At 39.4% G+C, this 24527-nt stretch overlaps 2 protein-coding genes across 11 annotated transcripts in view; one reads left to right on the forward strand and one right to left on the reverse strand.

Annotated features, from left to right (window-relative positions):
• AKAP3 (A-kinase anchoring protein 3) overlaps window positions 1-11388 on the forward strand; it is a 41386-nt gene extending 29998 nt beyond the window's left edge. For both annotated transcript variants that reach the window (XM_029954390.1, XM_029954391.1), the window contains exon 5: window positions 11035-11388. In XM_029954390.1, coding sequence (XP_029810250.1) covers window positions 11035-11190 — 156 coding nt within the window. In that variant the 3' untranslated portion in view covers window positions 11191-11388. The remainder of the gene's footprint in view (window positions 1-11034) is intronic.
• A 1497-nt stretch (window positions 11389-12885) lies between these two features.
• Window positions 12886-24527, reverse strand: part of DYRK4 (dual specificity tyrosine phosphorylation regulated kinase 4) — a 55116-nt gene continuing 43474 nt past the window's right edge. For 5 of the 9 annotated variants that reach the window (XM_029954328.1, XM_029954329.1, XM_029954330.1 and 2 more), the window contains 4 exons: window positions 21108-21168; window positions 16752-16881; window positions 13946-14121; window positions 12886-13250 (listed from right to left, as the gene is read on the reverse strand). In XM_029954328.1, coding sequence (XP_029810188.1) covers window positions 13006-13250; window positions 13946-14121; window positions 16752-16881; window positions 21108-21168 — 612 coding nt within the window. In that variant the 3' untranslated portion in view covers window positions 12886-13005. Of the gene's footprint in view, window positions 13253-13945; window positions 14122-16751; window positions 16882-21107; window positions 21169-24527 lie in introns of all 9 variants that reach the window. The other 4 variants (XM_029954332.1, XM_029954333.1, XR_003914348.1 and 1 more) reach the window with 4 other exon arrangements.

Raw genomic sequence — 24527 nt, forward strand, 5'->3', positions numbered from 1 at the left:
ACTCCCTTCTGGCCTACCAAGTTTCAGTGGCAAGGTCTGCTACTACCCTTATGTTCTACCCTTGTAGGTTAAGGTTCATTTGTCCCTAGCTGCTTTAAGAATTCTCTCTTCATCTTTGTATTTTTCCAGTTTTACTATGATATGCTGTGGAGAAGACCTATTCCTGTTAAATCTGAAGGGAGTTCACTGTGCCTTTGGATTTGGATGTCTGCTCCTTTCCCCAGATTAGGGAAGTTCTCAGCTATAATTTGTTCAAGTAAACCTTCTGCTCCTTTCTCTCTCTCTTATTCTTCTGGCACTCCTATAATACAGATATTATTACATTTCATTGAATTACTTCGTTCTCTAACTCTGCTTTCATGGTCTAGTATTTTTAAAAAAAATTTTTTTTTAAGTTTATTTTTGAGAGAGAGGGAGAGACACAGAGTGAGAGTGGGGAGGGGTAGAGAGAGAGGGTGACACAGAATCTGAAGCAGGCTCCAGGCTCTGAGCTGTCAGTACAGAGCCCAACATGAGGCTCAAACCCACAGACCACAAGATCATGACCTGAGCTGAATTCAGACATTCAATGGACAGAGCTACCCAGGTGCCCCTAGTATTTTCTTTTTCCATTATTTTATCTTCTGTTTTACTTATTCTCCCCTCTGCTGCTTCTGTTCTTCCTTTCACTGCATCTAGTTTATTTTGCATCTCATTTACAGCATTTCTTAACTCATTGTGACAGTTTTTTATTTCCTTGATCTCTGCAGCAATAGATTCTCTGCTGTCTTCTATGCTTTTTTCAAGCCCAGCAATAACTTATGACTATTATTCAAACTCTTGATCAGATATATTGTTTCTATCTGTTTTGAGCCATTTTCTAGCTGTCATTTCTTTCTGGAATTTCTTTTGAGGAAAATTCTTCTGTTTCATCATTTTGGCTAGTTTTCCATCCCTTATGGGTTTTAATAGAAGTATTAAAAATTATGTATTAGAAAGGGGTCATATGCTGTGCAGGGCCTGACCCTTTAGGAGGTGTTTTTGGAGTATGTTACATGTTCTCTGGTGTTGTCACTCTGGTTGCTTTATCTCCCTACTCGTAGTGGTGGTTTGGATCTTTCACCAGGTGTGCTTTGATTTACTCATTGAAGCAACCCTTGGAACTGGTGGCTGTGGTTGTCTGGAAGAGGGGCGATTTGGTTCAGTCAATGTCAATCTTGCTCTTGTGGATACACAGTTACCAGGCATGGAGGGTCATGGTATGGTATGGTGTAGGTGTGTCCCGCCTCCACTGTGGGTCCCTTGTCCATTCCCTGAAATCCCACCGTATTGGTGGGTGATAAGGAGAAAAATGGCAGCACTCCAGTCTCTTCTGCCCAGACTGGGTATCCTAAACCACTCTGTTCAGGCCATCTTCACAGTGCCATGCAGGCACAAGTGGACCAGTTTGTTTTGCTCCACAGTATCCTGTGCCTTCCAGGCACTTGGCTGGGATTCAAACTCCAGTGTCTTAAAGGATCCCACTCTGCATGCCCTGATTCTGAAGAAGTGGCACTCCACCCAGTCAGCTTAAAAGGGGCCTCTGGCTCCTCACAGTTCCATGTAGACACAAGCAATCCAGTTTGTTCAGCTCCACAGCTCCTGCACATCCCAGCCACTCCTCTGGGATTCAAACCCTGATGTCTTAAGGGATCCCACTTTATGCACCCTGGTTCCACTCTACACAGCTAGCCAACAAAGGGCTTCTGGTTGGCAGGTGCCTACAGGGTCTTTTGTCCTTTAAATGGCTCTTTGCCTTCTTCCCACAGCACTCAAAGAAGGGAATTGCTTTCTCTGCCTGCAGACTGCACCTCTGAGCTAGTTAGCAAGCCTGGGGCTGACTCCTCTCCTCCCCAGGCATGCAAACAGGGCAACTGGCCCCAGTCTGGAGAAAGCCCCACAGTTAGAAATTGGTTCTTTCTCCATTTTCCCCATTCCCTGGTCCATGGTTTTCTCTTGTCCAAGTACAATCCTACACTCCCACAGCCTGTCTCTTCCTTTTGTCTCTCCACAGAAGGAATCCCTTCCCTCTGTTCCTATGCTAGCCATTTTTTCTCTCCCAGTTCTCCCATTTTTCTCTCCGTCACTCTGCAGTTCAGACTCTTGGAATTCCAAGTCTTCTGGCCTCAACACTGCTCTGTTTGAGAGACGAGGGAAAACTTCAGGTCCCCCTAGTTCTCCGGCATGTTGACCGGAACCTCACTTGATTTGTTCTTAATAGGTTCCAGTTGTTGAGGGAGTGCCAAAATCTGTCAGTGTTTCAGACATTGCCTAGTTTCAAGTTCATTGTAAGCCAGATCCTCAGGCAGAAACTTTTAAGGTATGTAAATATACTTGTGGATCCACAGTTGTAATTCCTGAAGACTTCCAGACCAGGAGATCTGAAGGTGTTCCTGGACAAAGGAATCCATTGCAAAATGGATGTATTTAGACATGTGCATAAGCTCCTTTTTAGGAGGTATCAACAAACTGGGGCAAGGCCTCTTTCCCATGAAGACTGGAGATGTGTTTCAGTCTGCTGTCTATGCAGTGCCATGGGGTGGCAGCCTGCCAAGGATTGTCTTTCAGGCTGAGATCCATAGGGCTCAGAAATGCAATTCTCTTTGGCCACCAGAGCCAGGTACTCAAAGAGCATCCCTTTTGTGGTTTGTGCCTGCCTATTGGCTATGGCATGGTGAGCCATGGTTGCAGTGTGCAGGAACAGGGTGCTCTCACTGGAACTAGCAGGCTAGGGTTGGTGTGAAAATGATATCTTCCAGGATTGGCACCAACAAGGCAGAAGGAAAACACAAAAATAACACCTGCCAGTGCCTTCATCCTGTCTCCCAGTAGGTTTCTGCTTCTGTGGCAGATGCTTTAAGATTAACAGATAAGTCTCCTTTGCATATAGTCTAGAAGCCTTTCAAACTGTTGCTTTTGTTGCTGGGTTCCAGGATGAGTGGGTTTGTGTACAAACCATTTAAGAGCAGACTTTTCATTCCCTATAGCCGCTTGGTTCTCCTGGAAGTAAACACTGTTGGTTTTTAAGGCCAGATATGTTAGGAGCTTACCTCTCTGGTGCAGTTCCTTAGGGTTGGGGTGCCTGATATGGGGCACAAACCCCTCACTTCTCAGGGACAAGCTCCATATTAGAGATTTTTCCTGACTGTAGCTCACTGTGCCAAGGGTGAGTTTTCTTGCTAGACCATGTCTAGCTGCTTCTCCTACCCATCTTGATGTGTAGATATATACCCTTCTATACTTCGTTGTGGAAGCACTGTTCAGCTAGCTTTTGGGTCCTTTTCAGAGGGACTTATTCCATATATAGCTGTAGATTTGTTGTGTTTGTGGGCAGAAGTGAGTTCAGAATCCTCTCATGCTGTCATCTGGAATCCTCCCTTGAAATGAAATTGTGAGACTGGAAAGTAAAATACATACGCAAGTTGCTGCTTCATGGTAATATAGAGGAATTAAGAAAGAGAGACCATCCCTACCACACACATACACATGCAGCACACACTTAGGACTTTTGATAATTTCATCTCAATTGAGAGAAATGGAATAGCACCAAATAGGTACTAAGCATGGCACAAGAGGCTGGAATTATTTATCAAAATAATTCATTTCATAGAAACCAGAGGATGTGGAAGACTAAGTGGCATTGGTAGCCCTTATAACTGGGTTATTTGGTTGATCTGATTACTGAAAAGACACAGGATTGTATAACATACAGAAGAGGCTATACTACACAAGAAACCCTATGATTTATAACTTGCTAAGTGTGTATGTGGACCAACAGCACTGGCATTATCTGGGAGCTTGTTATAAGTACAAAGTCTCAGGCTACACTCTTGCCCTACTGAATTAGACGCTCGATTTTAGCAAAATGCCGAGGTCATATGTGTGTACATTGAGTTTGGGCTAGAGGACACAACATAGGGTTCCAAACCTAGATACATCACTAAGAGTTCTCGGCAAGTTCTGTCTCTTTACAGTTTCTCCAGTCTCTAAAAGACAACGATTTTGATGCATAACAATTAGTAGAGGAGCCTGTATTCACAAAAGCTTTATACTGCAGGAAAAAAATCTAAAAAGGAGCATAAATTGCATGTGTATAATATGTGAAATTCTTTTGTTCTATAGCCACATTTTAAGTCAACCCCATCACACATAAATTACGTAACACATCCTGGTTTTATATTATTTTGAATTATAATGTCTATAATATACTTATTTACAACGAAGGCAATGTGCTTGCTTTCCTTGTACACACACACACACACACACACACACACACACACACGTGCATGCACACACACCTTTGCCCACTGTAAAGATAAAGATGATCATCTATTCTATTAAAGGGAAAGAATGGAAAGGATAGGCAACAGCACATCAGAATTTCAAGTAATGAATAGATTTGCATTGAATATCAGTATATAACAGCTGGATGAAGTATACATCAAAGAAACTACCTAAAAATGATTTGAGACTTTTGGGAAAGGAGAAAGAGGATGGAAACATTCTCATACTGATGCAGTAACACTGCAATGCCCATGAACCCAATTCATTTAAACAAATGTGTATTCATGTTTGAATAGATAATATGTGTATAGTACTAAAGCCAAAGGCACAAAAGGCGAAGTGAAATTAAGGGTTTTTTCTATCCTTATCTCCCAACCTATTGCCCTCCCTGGAGAAAACCTTTCTGATTAATTTCTTCTTTATCCTTCCAGAAATACACATGCATATACAAGCAAATACTTATATATACTTTTTACTTAAGTCAATATATATATATTCCCTTTTGCAACATATTACCTGCCACATTCTTTCTAGTGGCTGTACATTATTGTATGAGAATGCTGTATTTAACCACTCTCCTGCATATGGACATTTCAGTTGCTAATATTTTGTCCAAAAGTAATGCTGAACACACAGATTCTAATGCATCTATATGTGCTAAATACCAAGGAAAGGAATTTCAAGATGTCTGTGAGAAATGCATTTTTATATTCGACATATATTTTCAAATTGCCTGCTATAGAGCTTGTACCAATTTGCACACCTATTAAAACAATAGGAGAGTGCCTGTTTCCCATGCTTTAACCGATAGTAAGTGCCAAACTTCTCATCTTTGCCAAATGTTGCCTTGCTTTGCACTTTCTTTTATTAGGAATGAGGACAATCATCTTTTGATATGTTTGAGAGCCACTTGAATTTCCTTTTTTGTGGATGAATTTTGTTCCTAGCCTCTGCCCATTTTTTTACTGGGTTGCTACCTTTGTCTTATTGACCTATAAGAGTTTTATATATGCAATAAAATAAGCCTTTATGATATTAAATATAATTTTTGTCACTGTCTTTTGATTGGTACTTTTCTTTTGTTGTAGTTTGTTTTGCCGTATAAAAATTTTAAAATCTCTATGTAGTCAAATATAGGACATTTAAAAATTTTATTCCTGACTTTCATGTCATACTTTGGAAAACATTCTTGCTACAAGATGTTAAAAAAAATTGCCAATGTTTTCTTTTAGTACTTTTATGATTTTTAAAAAATACTTAAGGGGCGCCTGGGTGGCTCAGTCGGTTAAGCCTCTGACTTCGGCTCAGGTCAGATGTCACGTTCGTGGGTTCGAGCCCCGCGTCAGGCTCTGTGCTGACAGCTAGCTCAGAGCCTGGAGCCTGCTTCCAGTTCTGTGTCTCCTTCTCTCTCTGCCCCTCCCCCTGTCATGCTCTGTCTCTCTCTGTATCAAAAATAAATTTAAAAAATTAAATAAATAAAAATAAATTTTAAAAAACTTTAAAAAATAAATAAAAAGGAAAAAAATTAAAAAAATACTTAAGACTTTGATCCATTTTCAGTTCATTTTTATATAAGGTATGAGGTAGGGATGCAATCTCTTATTTTTTTCTAGATGCTACCTGTTATTGGCTCTTTTCTTGAATTTTCTGTTCTCTTCAATTTAATTGTTTGTCCTTTCCTAGTATTTTACTAGCATACTGTTTTAATTATCGCTATTCAGTAATGTGTTTTAATATCTGATAAGTCTAGGGACTCCTTATTTCTCTATCTCAGAACTTTCTAGGGTACATTTCTCTTTCCCCAAGCCACATGTAACCATTTATCTGTGTTCCATCATCATAGATATACCTTTCTGTCATGTTATATAATGGAGCCATAAAATATGCAGTCTTCTACATCAGTAAAAGACTACACACATCTTTACACTAAGTATAATATTTTTTAGGTTTATCCATGTTGAAGTATGTATCAGTATTTCATTTCTCTTTATTGCTGAATTTCATGAAATGGATATATATCATGCATTTTGTTTATCCATTCATTAGCTACTGGGCATTTGGATTGTTTTCACTTTTTTGCTATTATGAATAATACTATTATGAATACTCACAACTCTTCTTGTGGACATACATTCTCATTTCTCTTAGGTAAGGAGTGGGATTGCTACATCTTATGGTTAGCATAATTCTTAAGAAACTCCCAAACTATTTTCCAAGATAGCAGTACCATTTTACATTCCCACCAGTAATGTATATGGGTTTTAGTTTCTCCATATTTTCATCAACATTATTCTTTTTTTGGTAATAGTTGTTATAATGGTATCTCACTGTAGATTTAATTTGACATACATTGAAATGACTAAGAATGTTAAACATCATTTTATGTGCTCATTAATCATTTATATATATTCTTTGGTGAGCTGTCAGTGTGAATCTTTTGCTCATATTTTTTGTTAATGTTTATTTATTTTTGAGAGAGAGAGAGCACAATCAGGGGAGAGGCAGAGAGAGAGGGAGACAGAGAATCCTAAGCAGGCTCTGAGCTGTCAGTTCAGAGCCTGATGCAGGGCTTGAACTCATGAACCGTGAGATCATGACCCTTGCTAAAGCCGGACACTTAACCAACTGAGCCACAAAGGTGCCCCTCTTTTGCCCATCTTTTAACTGGATTGTTTTCTTCTTAATCAAGTTATAAGAATTCCTTATATATTCTGGATACTGGTACTTTATCAGATATATATAATTTGCACATATTTTCTCTCAGTCTACACTTTGTCTTCTTACTCAATGGAGTCTTTTGAAGAGCAAAAATTTTCAATGATAAAATCTAATTTGTCATTTTTTGCCTTCATTGTTTGTGCTTTTTGATATTATATCTAATAAATCCTTGCCTAACCCAGTGGTTCTCAACTGGAGGCAGTTTTGGCTCCAGGGGACATTTGGCAATATCTAGAGATATGTTTTTGCTGTATTATCAGCTGAGAGAGAGTTGGAACTTGAGTCTAGTGGAAGAGGCCAGGAATGCTGCTAAACATCCTAGAAGGCACAGGACAGCCCACAACACAGAATTACCTGGCCCATCAGGTAAATAGGACCAGATTGAGAAACCCTGACCTAACCCAAGGCATGGAGATTTTCTCCCTTGTTTTTTTTTTTATGACTTATATTTAGGTCTGTGATCCAAGTTGAGTTCATTTTTGTGTATAAGTTGAGGTAGGCATCAAAATTCACTTGTTGCATGTGGATATGAGTTCTCTCAGCATCATTTGGTGAAAAGACAAATGGAGAGCTGGCCCTTTTGAATTATCTTTCCCCTTTATAAACAATCACTTGACCATAAATGTTGAGGTTCTAGCTTTTTATCAATTGATGTTTCAATGATACTTTTTTTCTAATATTTTTACTTTTAACTTACCTGTATCATTTGAAGAGAGTTTTTTGGTAGGTAACATAGAGTCTGGTCATGTTTTTTTAACCCATTCTGACAATTGGTGTGTTTATATCATTTACATTTAGCCTAATTATTGATATCTTTGGATTTGGGTCTACTGTTCTAATTTACCTCCTTTCCCCCCATTTTTTGCTGCCTTTTGGATTACTTAAATTTTTTAGCATTGTTTTAATTTGTTGTGTTTTTTACTATATCTCTGTGTGTGTTTCTTTAATTCTTCAATGTTTTATTTTTGAGACAGAGAGCATGAGCAGGGAGGGGCAGAGAGAGAGGGAGACACAGAATTGGAAGCAGACTCCAGGCTCTGAGCTGTCAGTACAGAGCCTGATGCAGGGTTTGAACCCACGAATGTGAGATCATGACCTGAGTCAAAGTCAGAAGCTTAACCAACTAAGCCACTCAGGTGCCCCTCTGTGCTGCTTTTTAAGTAGTTTCCCTCAGGAATACAGTATACATACTTCTTAGAGACTATGTAGAACCAATGGAAACTGTGGTGTATAAATCTTACTACTTTGTAGGTCTCATTACCTTCTCCCTTATGTTGTAGTTATTTAATGTAATCTACATATATTAAAAAATCCTTAGACAATGTTATTTTTGCTTACAATTATAAAAAATACAGCCAAACCCCATTTTATTGTGCCTCACTTTATTGTGCTTTGCAGGTATTGTGTTTTTTTTTTACAAATTTGAAAGTTTGTAGCAACCCTGTATCCAGCAAGTCTTATGGGGCCATTTTCCCAACAGTATTTGCTGACTCTGTGTCTGTGTATCATTTGGGCAATTCTCACAATATTTCAAACTTTTCATTATTTATATTTGTTATGGTGATCTGTAATCATGATAAAAACTCACTGACAACTCAGATAATGGTTGACATTTTTATTGTTTTCTGGACATATGCTATTGCACACTTAATAGTGTAAACATACTATTATATACACTGTGAAACCAAAAAAATTTGACTCACTTTATTGTGATGTCACTTTATTATGGTGATCTTGAACTGAACCCACAATATCTTCAAGGTATGCCAGTACTTTAAAGAACTGAGAAAAGTTATTATTGAGATTTTTACTGTTTCTGTTGTTCGTCATTCATTCTTGATGTTCCCAGTTTCCTTCTGACATTATTTTCCTTTTGCTTGAAGAATTAGAACACATTTTCTGGCACTGACTTCTTTTGGGTTTTTTTAAGGCTTTTTAAAAAATATTTTATTTGTTTTTGAGTGAGAGAGAGAGTGTGAGCAGGGAAGGGGCAAAGAGAGAGAGACACAGAACCAAAGCAGGCTCCAGGCTCTGAGCTGTCAGCACAGAGCACAATGCAGGGCTCAAACCCACAAACCTCGAGATCATGACCTGAGCCAAAGTTGGATACTAACTGAGCCACCCAGGTGCCCCTCTTTTAGTTCTGTTTGATCTGAAATGTCTATGGAGAGCATTGGGGTGGCTCAGTTGGTTAAGCAGCCCACTCTTATTTTCGGCTTAGGTCATGATCTCACAGGATCCAGTCCCACATCAGGGTCTGCACTGACAGGGTGGAGCCTGCTTGGGATTCTCTCTCTCTCTCTCTCTCTCTCTCTCTCTCTCTCTCTCTCCCCCCTCCCCCCTCCCCCCCACCCCTGTGGCTTATGTGCACATTTTCTCAAATAAATAAACATTTTTTACCTTATTCCTGAAGTATAAGTTTTGATACAGGATTCTAATTTGGCAGTTCTTTTTAGTGCTTAAAAACGTTGCCATTTTCTTTTGACCTTTTTGTTTTTTGACCAAAATATACTGTCATTTGAATTATTCTCTTAAAAGTAATACAGCACTTTCTCTGGCTGCTTTCAGATTTTTCTTTTTCTTTTATTTTCAATAATTTGATTATGACAGGTCCTAAAGTGAATTTCATTGGGTTTATCTTATTTTAGGCTCACTAAGCTTTTTGAATTTGCCAGTTATATCTCTTGGCAAGTTAGAGAAACTTGTGTCCATTATTTCAGTATTTTTTCTGCAACACTCTTTTCTGCTCTCTTGGAATTCTAATGACATAAATGTAAGACCTTTGGCATTATTTCATAGGCCCCTGAGCTCTCTTTATTTTTTCAAAGAGGTTTTATTACAGAAAGTTTAATCCAAATCCATCTCTTATGTTGTTCAATGTGGTTTTTTTCTATGAATCCATCTTTGTTCACTGACTTTTCTCTCTCATCTTCATTCAATTTAGCCCATATGACAAGTTTTCACTTGGATCCCATATTTTTTAGTTCTAAAATTATATCTTCTCTTTGGGCCTTTCATTTGTTTTAAGAATATCCATATGTTACTTTAGTTTCTGTCATGGAAATTTCCCCCTTTGGGAAAGCTCCTGATATTTGGCCTAGTTTTTTTTTTTTTTTCCTTTTAACTGTTTCTCAAAGAGTCAGGTGCAGAATACACAAAATAAAAATCTGGTTACTTTATTTTTTTTAAGTTTATTTTGAGAGAGAGAGAGAGAGAGCGAGCGAGCGAGCAAGTGAGGGAGGGGCAGAGAAAGAATCCCAAGCAAGCTCTGCACTGCAAGCACAGAGTTCGAACCCATGAAGAAGCTGTGAGATCATGACCTGAGCTGAAACCAAGAGTCAGACACTTAACCAACTGAGCCACCCCGGGGCCCAAAAATCTGGTTACTTTAGATGAATGGCAATATACTGTGTTTGTATGGGCAGAATTATTGCTTTGGTAAATTTTTCTCATTCTGAGCTTAGAAAGAGAGAAAAACATGGGGTTTGGAGACCTGCGTGTGCATGTTGCCTCTGCTAATTTCTAGCACTGTTTTACTGACACGTCTTGCCACCTCTCTGGGCCACATCTTCATGGGGGCTGAATGGATCTCTGAGCTGCTCTCCTGCTCTAGCATTCTAGGCTCTCTGTTCTGTGGGGCATGGGAAGCAACATGTCCGTTTGTCCTCTGGCTATTTTTTCACCTCTGCCCTTGTTGGTCTAAGGACAATGATGGAAGACCTTTATATTACAGTGAGCTTAAGAACTTTAAAGTTCTTGGAAAACAAAACTACCATTGACCAAATACCTACTGGGGGTAGCAAGTTTAGTCTTAGTAGGCAATCATATTTTCCATATGATAGACAGGTGGATGCTAACATCTCTTCTTCCCAATTATGGAAGTCTTCTCAGCATCTCATTGGAGCCTCTTCTTCCAAAGTTTTCCAAGTTCTGCCCAGCCTCTTTGTTCTAGCCTTGCCAGGTCTGTCCTGGGATGCCCTGCCCCGACACTACTGCTTTCTTTCCTTTCCACAGCTACTTCAACTCTCGGCTGCTGCTGTGGACAAAGGACGCAGTGTAGGTGAGGTCCTGCAGTCGGTGCTGCGCTATGAGAAGGAGCGACAGCTGGATGAGGCAGTGGGAAATGTCACGCGGCTGCAGTTGCTGGACTGGCTGATGGCGAACCTTTGATCAGAGCCCACCCACTGTTTTTCCCTTGTCCCCTCCCTTCTCCCTTCCACAGCTCTCCTCCATATCCTCACAGAGCCCTAGCGTTATCTTCATACCACTCATCACAGACACGTCATCTTATGCTAGTCACTGGATTTTGCAGATTTTCCTGTCCGTGCAAGCAAGGACACAAAATTAAAAAAATTACAATTAAAAGACTCCAGGTGTTTGCTTTCCTTGGGATCCAGTGGGAAATGAGGTCAAGAAATTTCAGGAATTAAATAATCAGATGGATAACAAGAAGAAAAATAGCACTGGACTGGGAGGCCCTGCTAATGTGCTGATATGTCTGTGCTACAACTTGCAGATCCCTGGCCTTAAAATGTTCCCTAAGAATAAGACTATTTAGCCTTTATAATCATGCAAATCACAAAATATCTTCTATTCAACTTGAGTCATTCTCATTATGATATGGAGCACTTGGCTTCTTCCCCTGTCTCTTCAGAACAACAGTCTTCCTCAACTTTACCCATAGTTGGTGTCAAAAAAAGTCCACATTGAGGAGGGCACTTCTTGGGATGGATGAGCACTGGGTGTCATATGTAAGCCAATTTGACAATAAATTATATTTTTAAAAAAGGTCCAGAAGACCTGAGTTCTAGTGCCAGTTCTGTAGTTTTCTGAGTATAGGACCTGGGACAAGTCACCTGTTAGGACACTTCTCTGATTTAATGTCCATATTACACACCTAAGAGGCATTTTCTGTTCTTACCCTCACAGAAGATTTTATATTTTCATCTTTCTAGAAACTTTCTCCTTTGGTTCCTAACTTCTGTATTAATTCTATCTCTTGGGGGGCCCCTGGAATATTTATATTTCCTATTTTCTTTTGACCCTCTGCTATTCTCATTCTGTTTCACCTTTCCAGGGTGAAGGGTATCTTCCTTTGTGGAATATGACACAATGATTAAAATGAAAACTATAAACCCAGATATTTTTCTATGCTGTTTATGAGGTTATGATCTTAAGAACTTCGTGTAGATAAGGATGTTTATAGGATAGTAGATAAATGAACATATCCTGTTATTTACTCAACTTCTCTTCCTTTGGGAAATGCTCTGTCCCCTATTCCACGGTCCTAGAGAAGCATCAGCCACGGTGCTACCACCATCACAGTGTAGGCTTGTGATCCAGGCTGGCCAGTCACAGGATCCCAATGTCTCATAGTGCTCGGTTCAAATCCAATCATTTCTGATGCCCACAATGCATCTTTTTACTGGATAATGTTGGTCACTTTAACATCTGGGCAGAGCTTGTCTTTAGAATGAAAACCACAAAAAGAAGACTAATAGGTGGAGAGGGAGTCTGAGCCCTATGACCTTGTCTGAATTTTTAGATTCTGCTGTGCCTGAAACTTCCCCTCCTGATTCCAAAATTACATGAGCCAATAAATGCCCTTTGTTGCTTAAACTAATTAGTAGATGAATTCAGACTAGTAAGAATCCTAACAGATTAGCTGTCTTGGGAGAAAAGAAAAAAAAGTTCTTTTCTTTAGAGTTCTATTAGTGATGCTCTAACTCTGAGTAGTTACCCCTCTCCCCATATACATACACTGTTTTATCTGATTGAGGGCGTAAGAAGGGAGGGTAGGTTGCAGGGACATTCTCTCCTATCTCTCATAATAGGCATCGTGCTTAACTAGCCATATGAATAAAGTTTTTTTAAAAACAAACCTTTATGCATTAAAAAACAACCATCTGTAATATCGTACAATATAAGTGTTGTCTCTAATAAAAATCATTGGTGGAAATGAACAGGACACACCTTCAGCAAAGGTCATACAATAGGTGGTAAAATATTCATGCTCTTAGATGAGGAGTCTTTACTTTGATGCCCTGAGGACGTCTTGGACTCCTCTGGTCCAACAAGTGCCTCCGGCTTTTTGGAAGCTTCTGTTAGCTGAGGCAACCGGATAGCTTCAGGTGCATGCTGGAGAATGCCCTGCTGGTCACTTGAATGCTGAACCTGCTCAGTGATGCCACCTTTCAGTTTGTCTCTGGTCCCTTCTTTGATGGTCACCTCTGCCAAAGGAGAGAGAAGACAGAAGGAACAAGTGTGAATTGCATTCTGTCCATTAGACCATAAACCAATTTGGGAAAATCCTGGGTGTAGTTATATAAAAACAATTCATTTGTAAAGTGCATTCTGTGTGCCAGGCATTATTCTAAGCACTTTACATTTATTAATTTCTTTGATCCTTTAGCAACCATAGAGAATAGGCATTATTCTCATTCTCATAAATGAGACACATTCTCAAAAACTGAGACACAGAGAGGCTAACTCAGTTGCCCAAGGGCCCGCACCTGGTAGACGGTAGAACCAGAATTAGTCCCAGGGACCTGACCCCAGGGACAATATACAAAGCCATGAGGCTGTATTGCACATAAAAGATATCTGCATAATGCCACAATCAGTCTGATAAAAATTCAGAAGGTAATTATAGGCCAGCCAGAAGAGGGCACAGGAAAGAAAAGGAAAGGAGGAGAAAAGAACTGAAAACAGGAGAAAAATGGAAAATCCTAATGATAATGGGGCAAAAAAGGGCAAATCCAGCTAGAAGCAAGTCTCCTGAAAGAGGTTCTATCTCAAAAGCGAGAAACAGTAGGCTCCTAGTGATGTAGTCAGAATAATTATCCAAGGTGGAGTTCAGAGAAATTGACATGCAATCCTCCAGAGATACCTGATCCCTGGACTATGGGAAGAGGACTGACTGTACCTTTTTTGCCCAAGTGAGGATGCCCTTGAACCTTGTCCTTCTGAGCCTCAGAGGGGAAACAGACACTGGATTTCCTCAGGGTCTGGGGCCTGGAACATGGCTTGAGATTCCGTGGCTCATGAATCCAAGCATGCTTGAGGGCCTGGTCAGGGGTCATGCGAAGAGAAGGTTCCCATCTATATGCCAACAAAGCCCAGCATGCGTTATTGTTTTGCTTCCCTTCCTAATATTGAAAATATTTTAAAAGACCCCAACAAAGGATCTAAATAAGGTATAATAAAAATAGTTCGTTCTTAACCAATCTAAGCTTTGTTATAACTCAAAGATTACAACGTGTAAAGTACCTGGAAACAACTACGAAATAATCTTTTTAGGAAATTTACATGACAAACCAAGGAATATATGAGAGCCCAAATCTTCCAGAGTTCCTGGAAATTCCCTCACAAGAAATATTGGAGAAAATCTTAACCACTGGGATTTAGAGGTCAGTAAACTAAGATCAAAACAAAGAGATGCTTAATTTCAATTCCCAAAATTTGGCATTTCAATTATATCACACAGAACATTATAGAATACAACAATATTAAGATTATAAAGAGATTTTGGTATAATCCAGTCGAATCTCCAGTGCACTGACAAGGCGCACATCTAGCTATTCTTGAGTATTTTTAGTGACAAGGCACTTACATAATTAGCTATTCCAATATTGATAAAACTAATTCTTTAAAAATTATTTATTTTTATTGAGCCTGCATACTAATAACAGACCCAGGTTCTAATTCTACTAACATTACAATAGTCCTGCCTTCTCCATGGGGTAATACCTTCCACCCTGAGTGGATGCCTGAAACTGCAGTGGTGCAAAAATCTATATATACTATGTGTTTTCCTATACACATACCTATGACAAAATTAATTTATAAATTAGGCACAGTGAGAGATTCTAATAATGAAATAGAATTACTATAATATACTGTAAGAAAAATTACGTGAATGTGGTCTCTTCCTCCCAAAACATCTCCTAGTGCTGTACTCATCCTTCTTAGGAGGTGAGATGATAAAACGCCCATGTGACGGGAGGAAGTGAGTGGATGACATAGGCAGTGTGATGTCCTGCTAGGCTACTAACGACCTTCTGACAGATGTCAGAAGGAGGACTATCTGCTTCTGGACCACAGTTGACTGCGAGTAGCTGAAACTATGGAAAGTGAAGCCCTGGGTAAGGGGGCTACTGTATAGAGAACGGGACAAGTCATCTGTCTGTTATGTCACAAGCCTCCAACTATCTGAAAACAGTTAGATGGCTACTAAGTGTTGCTCATATGACCTGGCTGCCACCTTCCTGCATAGGAAACTCCAGCTGTTGTCTTGCTGGTGGCCACCATGCTGGGAATACCTTCTAACTGCAGGTAAATGGTATTAATACTGTAGGCTCATCAAGGTCTTAACGCAAGCTCCCAGTTCTTTTTCAAATGAATTGCTGTCAGGCTACAACTCCCCACAGGGCTTTACATTTACTTCTATAAAATTTGACTCAAAACTTCTAGTCTCTCATTCCAAAAATTTGCTAATTAGTGAAAAAAAAAGATCAGATAATAGGCCCCATTAGCATGACTGCTCCTTACAAGTTGTGAGCAACCAGCCCTTTCCTCCAAAAGAAGAAACTAATGTCTTTCTTGGTTCTGAGCAGTGTTCTGGATGGCTGGGGTTTCTGGATAATTCACCTCTATCTCAGTAGTGAGTTTCTGTCATTTGTTAAAGCACATTCATTCTCTAGCCTCAGCAAGAAGCTGGTGGTGGGTGGGGACATGGGGATAATGACGGAGTACAGGATCCTTCTCTGTCTCCATTCTCCAGATGAGTAGCATGACCCCCAAATGGGAAAACCTTCAGAAGTACTTGATGGCTTCTCCTCTGAGCTACTGCACATATGCCAGAAAAGTATTTTGCTAAAACGACTCCTTCCCACTAAAAGAATGAGAGACCATAAACCTATGGCCTCTAAAAATGCTAAGCAATGATAGGACTGATATATCTAGAAGGCACCTTAGGAATGCCCCTATTATACAGAAAAGGAAACTGAGGCCCAGAGAGAGACAAGAATTATCAAATATGCAGCTAATCTATTTGCCATTCAGTGGAAACACACTTGCAAAACCTTCTTTTAAAGTAATGACAAGAGCTAACATGTTCTAAACACCTTGTAAACTTGGCACTGCTCTGAGGGCTTTTTGTAGTGGTCCGTCCTTCACTGTGACTTGACTGAACCTAATTTCTAAGAGTCAACATAAGCATATAAATTTGTAAAAGCTGTACAAAATAAATGGTTTCTAGATCACCCTTCCCTAATTCCTTAATACAAAGAGGATTTAGGCTGTAATTCGCAGGGGAATAGGGAGGGAACCAGAGGCCGTACACTGGGTATGCATGTAAGCAGTTACAACATGGAGGAAGTTGACTGCAGTTCATGAAGCAAAAGCTATTTAGAAACTTGCCTACACCTTGCTGCCAGGCAGTTTGAGGCCAAGAAGGCAAGTTGTATTCACACACTGTAATCCAAGGCAAGTCACTGTTTGAGCCTCAACCTCCACATCTCAAAATGAAGCAAATCATCTGCCCTGCTAATCACACAGGAAGGGAAGAAAGCAGTCTGATAAGGGAAAGCATTCTACAGATTCTCAAGCTCTCTGGTCAGTATTATTATTTTTATAACTGTGTCCCAGTCCCAGACTTCCACCAGCAAATGTGTGGGCAAGTACAGTGTTTAAGAGGAGACCTAAAGGCAAAGACACCCTGACAAACTCACACCAAACACCTTCTGAGAAAGTCCAGGAAGCTGGCATCATAGGTTTTCAGCACCATCGTGAGATCCTTGGAATCCGGGTATCTTTTTCTCCCTCTTTTGTTGGTCATATTTTTAGGAAAACCTTTGGAATCTTTAGAGATACAACATTCTGTGTTTAGTTCCAGGTGTTAATATTCACTGGCCACATCACAGCTGTTCACTCAAACTTGCTGCTTCTTAGAGTGGTTTTTGCAGCTTGGTCTTGGTCCTACACCACACTCTCCCATACACACAAGCATGCCCTCAGTCTCAGTCAGATGGAAAGAACCACATATACATTATCCAGTGAATGTGATTAATCTTTACAAACAGTTCTCCCCACTATCCAGTATGTTCTGAGCCTCCTTTCCACCTCCTCTTCCCCAAACCAAATAGTTTAATGGTCTAATATTAACCAAGGTAAAATAATAATGATAATTAATGATAATATAGTAATAATAAATCTGAAGCGAAAAAAAAAGTTCTGTACAAAAAAGATGTTGTATATTCTTGGATTCCTATGCCCTCACTCCTTTCCCACTAACCCAATAAAATGAGAATTGGGGATATTTCTGAAGTGTAACAAGAAAGTTATTGTAGGAGAATCATCTGCTTTCAGAACTCATTTACAAGCCACACAAGCAAATCAATCTCATTACTTTTAATGGTCACATCAAAATTTTGTCCATAAATTGAAAGGACCAAACTTGGTTTGTTGATTAAGACACAGCCTGGAAATGACTTTCTTCAGTCATTTTTCACTGATTAAAACCCTTACCAAAAGTATTTGTCATGCTTGAAAAGAAGCCCTGAAGACCGCTCCAGAGGTTTCACTAAAATGTTCTGTGCAATGCTTTGAAGGTGAGGCCACTCATCTGGACATCTATACTCTTGTGTGCATGTTCAGAAAAGACAACCACTTGTGCTCATACCTTGCAAATCTGCATATGGATGGATATATATAATTTATATACTAAACTGAATTCTCACAAAACTCAGTGGGGGTCATATGATGGGCATTCTGGAAGGTGTATAATGAAGCCCTTCTAATACTTTTGTAATTAATGCAGTTTGTGGGGCCTCAAAAAGAACATCTGCTCATACTAAATTCCTAGAAGAGACCACAAATGTGTATGTGTATGTATATACACACAGGGATATGTGTATCTACAGACATAAAAATAAATTGGGGATATTGCATAGGGTATAGATCTTGTGAACTCATATAAACTCCATCTCCTTTTTGACTGTGGCATCATTACTCCCATTTGATCCTATGTTGCCCTTTTTACAAATGACTGAAGAATCAGGCTCACCAGCTTATAAATAACAGCTCATAAAGTTGTATGTAATTGTTTTTCTTATACAAGCTTTTCTCATCCCTCAGACACTCCCCAATATTTAATTATCTCCATCTCCTTCTTGCTGCCTAGAGCATTTAAGAATCTTACTACCCTTGAGGCAACGTCACTTTGTTGCTAATCAAGTGTATAAACTACAAGTGGCTGGGATTTGGGGAGCTGTTGGCAGCCCAAATCTGGGGAAGGGTGAGCCAAGAATTGAGGTGAACATAGTGGTTCTCAAATTTACCTTATCGTAAGAGTCACAAAGAGCAGTTATTAAAAACAGACTCTTGAGTTCCACCTCAAATCTGCTATATCATTGGCTATACCAAAAAATAATGGGAATTATTTGCCATTCTTAACTGATTCTTTTCTTTTTATAAGTTTACTTTGAGGAGGTAATGGGCACAGAGAGGGTGAAGGAATAGAAAATCCCAAGCAGACCCCATGCTGTTAGCAAAGTGCTTCATGTGGGGCTCAATCTCATGAACCATGGGATCATGACCTGAGCAGAAATCAAGAGTCAGATGCTCAACTGACTGAGCCACCCAGGCACCCCTCCTCAACTGATTATTATAATTAGATAAAGTTTGGGAAACACTGGAGAGGATGTAGCTCCCAATAAAGTCCTTTCTTATTCAGAAGTGAAGACGTGGATGTTGCTACCAAAAACGCATCATTATTTTAAAGCCTCATGCTAATGGGAAAAACCAGAACTCTATTAACCAGACCCTCTTACTATGCCCTATATTACTGTCCTTTTAGTGCTCCCCACAATGTATAATCCTGAGTTCAGTGTTATGACCCTAAGATGTAACCTTCCCTCAATGTCTGTCTAGCAAGAGGGAATACCATTATCCCTACTTTTCTTTCCCCAAATCCTTCAAAATCCAAAAGGCTAAATTAAACATGGTGAATGAGAAAAATATATTTGGGGTACAAGACCAGTTCTATTGCTCTATGTGTTAGTTATACAAACGAGTCAGCCGGATCTTCCTACCCAGCCATCAGACTGCTCTAGAAAAAGTGTTAGTGCATAAGCCCTGTTTTAAGGCAACCAGGACACTGACTGTGCCCAAGGAGAAGGTATTCAAAGTTCTGGTTGTGACTACAAGGTGACATCTCAAAGATTTAACCATTAGAATGGCACGGGACTGACCAATCACAAAGGATGACATCTTTGGCACTGAAACAGGATCATGAAGGACGCTCTACTTACCAGGCCTTAAATTTTTAGTTTCTGGGTCATAGAATCCAATGAGTCTTGGGAAAGGGGCCACAGATACTTGTAGCTATGGCAGGGGCTTTTTACCAAATGATGCAAAAAAAAAGACTACGTTTTAACTCCCCCCCCCCATATGATTAAACCAGTGTATACTGACTGACCACCAATATGACTAAAACCTTTTAGTCCAAAAGGATCTCCCATTTAGGGTATTTTTTTAAATAATAGTTTATTGTCAAATTGGTTTCCATATAACACCCAGGGCTTCTCCCCACAAGCGCCCCCCCTCCATGACCATCACCCCTTCCCCCTCCCCCTCCTCCTTCAACCCTCAGTTCTTTTTCAGTATCCAATAGTCTCTCATGATTTGTGTCCCTCTCTCTCCCCAGCTCTCTTTCCCCTTTCCCCTCCCTATGGTTCTCTGTTAGGTTTCTCCTGTTAGACCTATGAATGCAAACATATGGTATCTATCCTTCTCTGCCTGACTTATTTCACTTAGCATGACACTCACGAGGTCCATTCACTTTGCTACAAACTTTTTTTCTTGATGGGGCAAGTTACAGAAAGAAAGTAGGGGATTTTCCCTCACCCCATTTTTGAGGGCACTCTTGGGTGGAAGTAAGAGGTGAGAATGCTAGGAGTGATGGAGATCCTGTAGCCAATATAAGCCTGTAAATTAACCTGATGAGAATGTCTGGTCAGAAATGTCATTCCAGATGGCATAGGGCCCTAATTGTGGAGTCCCTCTTCCCTAACATCTAGCTTTGCTCCACATAGCTGAACCTCCATTTCATTATGGCTTTTTCTTTTTTTCTTTCTTTCTTTCTTTCTTTCTTTCTTTCTTTCTTTCTTTCTTTTTTCCTTCCTTTCTTTTTTCTTTTCTTTCTTCCTTTCTTCCTTTTCTTTTCGTTCTTCCTTTCTTTCTTTCTTTCTTTTTTTTCTTTTTTTTTTTTACTTAAGACTCCCTTAGGTTCTTGTGGTTCTTTAAAAGGATTTTAGATATGAGACTGACTTCATCTTTTTGGTTCATAGTGCCCTGGAGCCTTGCCTCAGTTGGACCTTGTTGATCCACTTGTCCATATTGTACAGCACTAGTCAAGTAGAAAGGCAGAGGTTCAGAAAATCCGGAGCCTGGAAACAGCATGGGCCCATGGATGAGGCTTAATTCCAGCAATTGGGCAAATGTCCCCTATGTAACTGGCAAGCGAAAACACACCCACAGCCAAACTGTCCTGACAACCTTTATTTACCCATTTTATAGCCAAGTTTCAATGATCCTGGCATAGTAAAGATCTGGGGATTTAAGAGAAATTCAGCAGGAAAGAATAATGCTCCATTAATTATATAATATAGCAAAGAAATTTCCCACTCTTCTTGAAAAGAAGCTTCTGCTCTTTGATTTCGCTGTGCAGTACATAGTGTGAAAGGGCAAGCTGCTCGCAGGAATAAGGGAAATTTACAGGAGAGGACGTAATTATAATATTTCAGAGTTTCAAGATCTGCTGATAGATTTTCTTAATAGGAACCTGGTTATTTTTATGCCAAAACCTCCTTTGCAATGTGACTCCCTATTCCACCTCCATCATGCTTTCTGACACCACTTCTTAGCATCTTTTTATTTTTCTAACAGAAACTCCGAATCACAACTTGCCCTTTGGGATGAGCCATGGGAAAAGCACTAAATGGGGTTTAGAGTATGGAAGATATCTTTAAGGTCTGTAAAAGTTCATCATCACAATGGGAGAAAGAAATTTAGACCTGGGGACTTACCAAAAAAGGTCTGTCTCCTGGAGGACGTCTGAATGAAGTGGGTTGGCGGCAAGCCCAGCACCTTCAACAAGCACAATACAGTGGGTTCACTCTTGTGGGGTCACACATTAGAGCTGGTGGGACTTAGGCCAAACTTGGCTTCTATAGATAAGGACCCGAGGATATTAAGTGATAACCTCAAGCCAGTGGCCAAAAGGCCCAGAGCATGGGTCTTCTGACTCCTAATTTAGGGTTGTCTCAGTATCCTGAGGATTGGTTTTAGCCATGTTATTCTAAATAGGTATTAGCACCAACTAGACGTAGGCTACTCTGGATGGCGGCCAGATCTCGTTGTCAGAATAAATAAACCATTGTACATGCTGACCACTCTTGAATTAAGGAATGACATATCCCAACTCATAACACTGGGAAGGGAGAAAGGGATAATGAAGTGGAAATCACCAAATGGGCATCAGCCTACTATTTGACAAAATATCTTCTTGAAAAGAAAAGTGTTGGGGCACCTGGGTTGCTCAGTCAGTTAGTCATCCGACTTTTGCTCAGGTCATGATCTCACAGTCCATGGGTTTGAGCGCTGTATCGCGCTCTGTGCTGACAGCTCAGAGCCTGGAGCCTGCCTCAGATTCTGCATCTCCCTCTCTCTTTCTGCCCCTCCTCCACTTACATTCATTCTCTCTCTCTCTCTCTCTCTCTCTCTCTCTCTCTCTCAAAAGTAAATAAACATTTAAAAATATTAAAAAAAAGAAAAACAAAGTATAAATCTACTGGCTCACCATTACCCACTGAAACCTATAAGGATGCACAGAAGTAGAGAAATTACAGGTGTCACCCTCAGCCCTGGGTCATCTATCTTTGCAGCTGGGATCCCAGTCATATCCATACACAACCTTGTCCCCCTCCTCAGTCTCACTCACACTTAGGTTAGGAGGAAGCTGAATCAGTTCTGGGCAGGGGGAACCTCAATCCAGATCCCATACTTCCCTAATTATTCTTGGTATTGGAAGTGGATTGGTTCAGGAAAGCTCCATTAAATCTTCTATCATCAACCATAGAAGCCAAGTACTCTGATTATCTCATTTTACAGAGGTCCAGAAGGGGGAAGTGACTTTCCCAAGAGAGTCAGGACTAGACTCCAAGTTTACTGGTTCCCAGGCCAGTGTTCATTCCACCAAAGATATCATTTATAGTTATTATTACCTAAATTATTTATTTTATTCTTTAATGTTTATTTATTGGGGGAGGGAGCATGACCAGAGGAGAGGTGGAGAGAGAGGGAGAGAGAGAGAATCCCAAGAAGGTTCCACACTGTCAGCACAGAGCCCAATGTGGGGCTCCAACTCACAAACCCTGACATCATGACCTGAGCCAAAAATCAAGTCGAGCATTTAACCAACTGAGCCATCCAGTTGCCCCAATTACCTAAATTATTTTAATACTTATTAGTTTCAACCACAAAGTGAAACTATGTTTAATAATTCTCAAGGGTGTGTATGTATCCCTCTGACCACTTTAACTTTGAGACAATCTAGAAAATAGAATTTTAGGATGGATGGATGGACAGACAGATAATTAAATAGACTAACATAAATATATATGGAAAGAAACAGAATAGAGAGGAAAAAAACAGAGAAATTAGATCTTTGTTCACAGTCAAAATATCTTTGTTCACTGATACAATCCTAAAATGCGAAATTTCCATTTTTAGGGTTATTTTTTCCTGTTTTATCTAATTTAACTCTATAACAAAAAGAATTTAAGAAAAATATATAATAAATAATATATGATGAGTCTTAGTAAAGCCTTTTTATTGGAAGATATTCTTCCTAGAAAGTTAGGATAATGAACGACTAATGACTGAACAATATGTAGATTTGGAAAGGTATTGTCTATGGTTTTTAGATTCTTCTCAGCATATTTGAAAGACTGGTATAGCAGTTTCATTTTAAATGTCACTATTCTAGCTGAAAGAGAAATTAAGGAAACAGTTGCATTTACAATTACATCAAAAATAATAAAATACCTAGGAATAAACTTAACCAAGGAAGTGAAAGACCTGTATTGCAAAAACTATAAAACATTGATGAAAGAAATTGAAGATGACACAAAAAAGATAATCCATGCTCATGGACTGGGAGAATGTATACTGTTAAAATGTCCATACTATCCAAAGCAATCTACAGAATGCAATCCTATCAAAACACCAACAGCATTTTTCACAGAATTAGAACAAATAACCCTAAAATTTATGTGGAACTCTCAGAAGACCTGAATAGCCAAAGCAATCTTGTAAAGGAAGAACAAAACTGGATGTATCACAATCCCATTTTTCAAGACATAGAACAAAACTGTAGTAATAAAAACAGCATGGTACTGACACAAAAATAGACACATAGATCAATAGAACCAAATAGAAATCCCAGAAGTAAACCCATAACTATATGGTCAATTAGTCTTTGAGCAAGTAGTAAAGAATATGTAATGGGAAAAAGTCTTTTCAATAAATGGCATTAGGAAAACTGGTCAGCAACTTACAAAAGAATGAAACTGGACCACTTTCTTATACCATACACAAAAAGAAACTCAAAATGGATTAAATACCTATATGTGAGACCTGAAACCATAAAAATCCTAGAAGAGAGCACAGGCAATAATTTCTCTGACATCAGTGGTAGCAACATTTTTCTAGATTGTCTCCTGATGCAAGGGAAACAAAACCAAAAATAAACCATTGGGACTACATCAACTAAAAGATAATGTACTGAATGGGAAAAGATATTTGCAAATGACATATCTGATAAAGAGTTAGTATCCAAAATATATAAAGAATCTATACAACTCCACACCCAAAAACCAAATAATCCAATTAAAAATGGGCAGAAGACATGAACAGAAATTTCTACAAAGAAGACCTATAGGGTTTTGATGGCTTCCTGTCTCACATTCAGGTCCTTCAGCCATTTGAGTTTATTTTTGTATATGGCATAAAAAAGTGGTCTAGTTTCATTCTTCTGCATGTTGCTGTCCAGTTCTCCCAGCACCACCTGCTAAAGAGGCAGTCTTTTTTCCATTAGATACTCTTTCCTGCTTTGTCAAAAATTAATTGGCCATACATTTGTGGGCCCAGTTCTGGGTTCTCTATTACATGGAAACCAACTTGACAATAAACTATTAAAATAAATTAATAAATAAAAAATAAGAGCAAAAAAAAAGACCTACAAGTGGCCAACAGACACATGAAAAGATATTCAACATCACATTATCAAGGAAGTGCAAATCAAAACCACAATGAGATATCACCTCACACCTGTTAGAATGGCTAAAATAAAAAACTCAAGAAACAATAAGTGTGAACAAAGATATAGAGAAAAAGGAACCCCCATACACAACTGGTGGGAATGTAAGCTGGTACAGCCACTGTGG

Source organism: Suricata suricatta, chromosome 10 (genome assembly GCF_006229205.1).
Source record: "Suricata suricatta isolate VVHF042 chromosome 10, meerkat_22Aug2017_6uvM2_HiC, whole genome shotgun sequence".
Classification (NCBI taxonomy): domain Eukaryota; kingdom Metazoa; phylum Chordata; class Mammalia; order Carnivora; family Herpestidae; genus Suricata; species Suricata suricatta.